Consider the following 5,679-nt stretch of genomic DNA (forward strand, 5'->3'; position numbering starts at 1 on the left):
TATGACTATTTTAAACGGTCACTAAGTTACTAGTTCTTATGACAGTTTTTAGGCATATTTAGTGACTATTTAAATCGTCACAATATTTTTATTGACAGTTTTCCTATTTAAAACCGTTACTAAGTTATTTATTCCTGTGACAGTTTTTTCCTATATTTAGTGACTGTTTTAAACTGTCATAATCTCTTCAACATCAAAGATTTCTATTATCAAAAGTTGAATTCTAGAAATGACATTGTATTTCAACAAATCAAAATTCAATCCCACAAATTTTACAAAAATAGCAACAATGTATTTCAAAAGTTGAATTCTACAAGTTCTAATTACATAGTCATAATCCCACTTCAACTCTCCTTCTTTCTTAGCCTTCTTCTCTTCATACTTGTAAAAACATAAAAGAAATAAGAGAAAATTATATTACTTTTGATGTGGACCATAAACCTCGGCCCAAAACAAACACAACGGCTACCACAACAGCTAAGAATCAGGTAACAGATCATCCAATAACAGAAAAAAGATTCTAAAAACTAACCATAACGAGATCTGCGAAAGAGTACAAGATATCAGATGCTAAACACAACGGCCTCTTCACCTATTTAAACAGCACCGAGGCAACAGAATAGGGGATAAGCACAACACAGTATCATTATTTCTTCCTACTTTTACTTTATTTGCGATTTGTTTAAACACCTCTTCTGACTTGAGCGTCGGAGATTCTTTTGCAGGTGTTCCACCCGCGGTGTTTTAGAAGCAAGCCGACCTATACGTCATCCCGGCGAATAGCAGCATAACCAATCTGAAATTACTAAAAGCTCGGACAGCAAGGAGGTCGGCCTGGGTAACTCGGACGGAACATTTGGCGCCCACCGTGGGGCACGAGGAAATAACAACCCCACTAAACCTAAGTTTCTTTTCTAGCTTTGTGCTCTCACTCTCTCTCTCTCTCTCTTCTCTTTTTTCAGGACCTCTCAAATCTCGGAGGATGGCTGACAACGGAATACAGCAACCCACGCAAGCTGAGCTCTTAGCCCAGATTTCTGAGCTCCAAGCAGAAGTCCGAAGGATAGCCGAGTTGTCGTCCAACAACCGAACAACAAAACATGGTGGGGAAGACCCCAAGAGCTCAAACCAGAATGACACGGAATCCCAAAAGCTCACCCCGCCAAAAGAGAAGCTGACCATAGATAACCCCTTCTCGGAAGACATCATGAAATTTCAAATGCCAAAAAATTTCGTCCTGCCTACTGCCCTTGAACCATATAAGGGGTTTGGTGATCCTCGTGTCCATATTAGAAAATTTCAATCTATGATGTTCTTTAATGGTGCCTCTGAGCCCATACTTTGTCGAGCTTTTCCTACCTATTTAGATGGTTCTGCATTACTCTGGTTCTCTAAGTTGTCTGCAGGTTTAATCTCTTCTTTTGAAGAACTGGCGAGATCCTTCATTGATTATTTCACTGCGTCAAGAATATATGTGCATGGGACAGACTATCTGAGCACCATCAAGCAAGGGCAGCACGAGAGCCTAAAGGATTACATGACGCAGTTTGCTGAGGCAACCATGGAGATTCCAGATCTGAGCCCAAAGGTCCACCTACACGCTCTCAAGAGCGGCCTCAGACCTGGCAAGTTCCAAGAGACGATCACAGTATCAAAACCAAAGACGTTAGACGAATTCCAAGAAAAAGCCGCTGGCCAAATGGAGATTGAAGAGCTTCGGGAAGCTCGGAAGACAGACAAGCAACAACCGAGAAGGGAAGAAGAAAAGACCTTTAGATCACAAAGCAGCAAAGAGCTGAAGAAGCCTTTCAAACTTAACCCAAAGTTCGACAACTATACCCAGTTCAACACAAAGAGGGAAGACATTATAAAAGAAATTCTACACGCCAAGATGATCAAACCTCCAAATAGGGCAGGCAATTATCAGGATCAGAGGTTCGTAGACAGACCAAATCATTGCGCCTTCCATCAAAAATTCGGCCACACAACAGATGACTATGTGGCAGCAAAGGATCTACTGGAACGGTTGGCAAGACAAGGACTCTTAGACAAATATGTTGACGGGAGGAAGAATAGAGGAGGAATCAAAACACCGGAGATTAACTAAGGGAAGGAGGAGAATGACAAAAAACAATGGGCAAACCAAAACCAACCACGAGGAGTCATAAACTGCATCTCAGGTGGTTTCGCCAGTGGAGGTACAACAAGTTCGGCTCGGAAGCGAAGCTACAGAGCAATGTTGGTAGTTGAAGGGCCGACCTCCCTACCCAAGGATACACCCACTGGAGAAATCACTTTCACAGCCTCGGATTGCAAATCAGCAAGTCCAAATCTCGACGACCCTGTTGTCATCTCAGTGCAAGTGGGAGACCTATTGGTAAGAAAGGTCTTACTAGACCCAGGTAGTAGTGCTGATGTTCTCTTTTACTCCATTTTTCAAAAAATGAACTTATCTGATAAGGCCATTCAACCTTACTCCGGAGATCTGGTTGGATTCTCAGGAGAAAGGGTATAGGCAATGGGAACTATTTGGTTAAGAACTGTTTTGGGGGAAACCCCTCTCACAAAAACGATTGATATTAGATACATCATAGTAGATTGCATAAGCCCATACAACATCATTTTAGGCAGACCAGCTTTAAATACTTTTGGTGCAATTGTATCCACTTTACATCTGTGTGTTAAGTTTCCAGTACAGGACGAACTCATCGCTACAGTACACGCCGACCACAAAGAAGCACGGCAATGCTACCACACTAGCTTAAAACAACAAGAATTGAACAAAGCCATTCCAGCACGGGTACAAGCCGTGTACAGCTCGGATGACCCTCCTCCCCTTAATAAGCTCGACCCAAGGGAGGAATTCCGAGAACGACCTCAAGCACTGGACGAGCTTGAGAAGGTAACGTTTTATGGAAGTACTAACAAGTTTACATACATAGGTAATGCACTTTCAGGTAAGGAAAAAGCTCGACTAATAAAGCTCCTCAGAGACAACACCGACCTCTTCGCATGGACACCAATAGATATGCCAGGCATCAACCCCAGCATTATATGCCATAAGCTAGTCGTGGACCCAACAGTCAAGCCCATGGCTCAAAAGAAGCTCAACTTGGGAGAGGAAAGACGACAAGCATCCTTAGAGGAAACCAAAAAACTATTGTCAGCAGGATTTATCAAAGAAGTAAGGTTCACAACATGGCTGTCAAACGTCGTAATGGTAAAAAAGAACACAGGTAAATGGCGCATGTGCGTCGACTTCACAAACCTTAACAAGGCATGCCCCAAAGATGCATATCCACTACCTTGTATTGACAAGCTGGTAGATAGCGCATCCGGTTTTAATTGTCTAAGCTTCATGGATGCATATTCTGGATACAACCAGATTCTAATGCATCCTGAAGACCAACATAAGACTGCATTTATAACAGAATTTGGAAACTATTGTTACACAGTAATGCCTTTTGGCCTTAAGAACGCAGGTGCAACATACCAGCGACTAATGGATAAAATGTTTAGAAATCAAATTGGGAGAAACATTGAGGTCTATGTCGACGACATGGTAGCCAAAACATCACAGGGGAACTCACATTGCGATGACTTAACCGAGGTCTTTGGTCAGATCCGAGCATATAACATGAGGTTAAACCCGGAAAAATGCACTTTCGGTATACAAGGTGGAAAATTTCTGGGCTTCATGTTGACATCCAAGGGAATCGAAGCAAATCCTGAGAAATGTGCTGCGATACTTGACATGACCTCGCCAAAGACTGTGAAGGAGGTGCAAAAGCTCACAGGAAGAATAGCAGCCTTGTCCCGGTTCCTGCCGGCAATAGCAGACAGATCTTTTCATTTTTTCCAAGCAATATCGAAGCATAAACAGTTTACTTGGACAAATGCCTGCGAAGAATCTTTTAGGAAGCTGAAAGCAATGCTGATGTCTCCCCAGATACTACAGAGTCCGGAGGAGGGTAAACCATTATATTTGTATTTATCTGTATCTAATCACGCTATAAGTTCGGCTCTTGTGCTTGAAACAGGAAAAACACAAAAACCAGTATATTTCGTCAGCAAGGTCCTACAGCCCACCGAGCAAAGATACCCAATGGTAGAGCAACTGGCTCTGGCCCTGATCACCACATCAAGAAGGCTCAGACATTATTTCCAAAGCCACACCATCATCGTGCGGACAGATCAACCCCTTCGGCAAATATTAGCAAAACCGGAAGTAGCAGGAAGGTTGATCAAATGGTCTATCGAATTATCAGAATTCGATATCCAGTATCAACCCAGGCCAGCTTTGAAGTCACAAATCCTGGTGGACTTCATTGCTGAGTTCACCTGTCCACATAACACTGCCGGACCGAGCACAGGGATGATGTATGTTGACGGAGCATCAAACAATGAAGGAAGCGGAGCAAGAATTATACTTGAGTATGAGGACACCATCATAGAACAGTCCGTAAGATTCTCTTTTGAAGCCAACAACAATCAAGCAGAATACGAAGCTTTACTAGCCGGATTAAACCTCGCCATCAAACTACAGATACCAAGAATCGTCGTACATTGTGATTCGCTGTTAATAGTACAACAGGTGAACGGATCTTTCCAGGTAAAGGACCCCTTACTAGAGCGATATTGGAATATGGTAAGAAAACTTATCTTGACATTCGATAAATTCAAAATTATTCATGTTCCAAGAGGAAATAACCAGAGAGCGGACATACTATCTAAGTTGGCAACAAGCAGAAAAGGCACTTCGCCCAAACTGTCACAATTAATGCTAGAAGAACCTAGCGTGAACCTAACATATATTTTAAGCATGTCACAGGAACTAGATTGGAGAGTACCCATCATAGATTATCTCCTCCACGGAACAATACCTACCAGTGAGACAAACCCAAAACTATTCCGAAGACAAGCAAGCTTCTATGTGTTGGTCGGCGCCGAGCTATACAAGAGAGGATTTTCACAACCACTCCTCAAATGCCTAAGCAAAAAGGAATCAGCAGAAGCCATGGACGAAGTCCATGAAGGAGTCTGCGGAAATCACATAGGTGGGAGAAGCCTAGCAGCAAAGCTACTCAGAGCAGGTTACTACTGGCCGACCATAAGAAAAGATTGCATAAACAAAGTAAAAAAATGCGATCACTGTCAAAAACATGCAACGATAATGCACAGCCCTGCCGAGGTGTTGCATAGCACGGAGGTAACTTGGCCATTTTTCAGATGGGGAATGGACATCTTAGGACCATTTTCAACAGCACCAGGTCAGGTGATGAGCGGATAATTTATACGCTTTTTGGCACTGTTTTTAGATAGTTTTTAGTAAGTTTAAGCTACTTTTAGGGATGTTTTCATTAGTTTTTATGTTAAATTCACATTTTTGAACTTTACTATGAGTTTGTGTGTTTTTCTGTGATTTCAGGTAAATTCTGGCTAAAATTGAGGGACTTGAGCAAAACTCTGAAGAAGGCTGACAAAAGGACTGCTGATGCTGTTGGAATCTGACCTCCCTGCACTCGAAATGGATTTTCTGGAGCTACAGAACTCCAATTGGCGCGCTCTCAACGGCGTTGGAAAGTAGACATCCAAGGCTTTCCAGAAATATATAATAGTCCATACTTTATTTGGAGATTGACGACGTAACTTGGCGTTGAACGCCAAGTACATGCTGCT

At 42.4% G+C, this 5,679-nt stretch overlaps 2 protein-coding genes across 2 annotated transcripts; both read left to right on the top strand.

The window, feature by feature from the left end:
• The first annotated feature begins 982 nt into the window (after positions 1-982).
• On the top strand, positions 983-2,107 carry LOC107484525 (uncharacterized). The gene has a single exon (XM_016105080.1). It carries the CDS (start codon positions 983-985, stop codon positions 2,105-2,107), a length of 1,125 nt encoding a protein of 374 aa, XP_015960566.1.
• A 411-nt stretch (positions 2,108-2,518) lies between these two features.
• Positions 2,519-5,290, top strand: LOC107484524 (uncharacterized). Its single transcript, XM_016105079.1, has one exon. It carries the CDS (start codon positions 2,519-2,521, stop codon positions 5,288-5,290), a length of 2,772 nt encoding a protein of 923 aa, XP_015960565.1.
• The last annotated feature ends 389 nt before the right edge of the window (positions 5,291-5,679 follow it).

The sequence above is a fragment of the Arachis duranensis genome, chromosome 4 (genome assembly GCF_000817695.3).
Source record: "Arachis duranensis cultivar V14167 chromosome 4, aradu.V14167.gnm2.J7QH, whole genome shotgun sequence".
Classification (NCBI taxonomy): Eukaryota; Viridiplantae; Streptophyta; class Magnoliopsida; order Fabales; family Fabaceae; genus Arachis; species Arachis duranensis.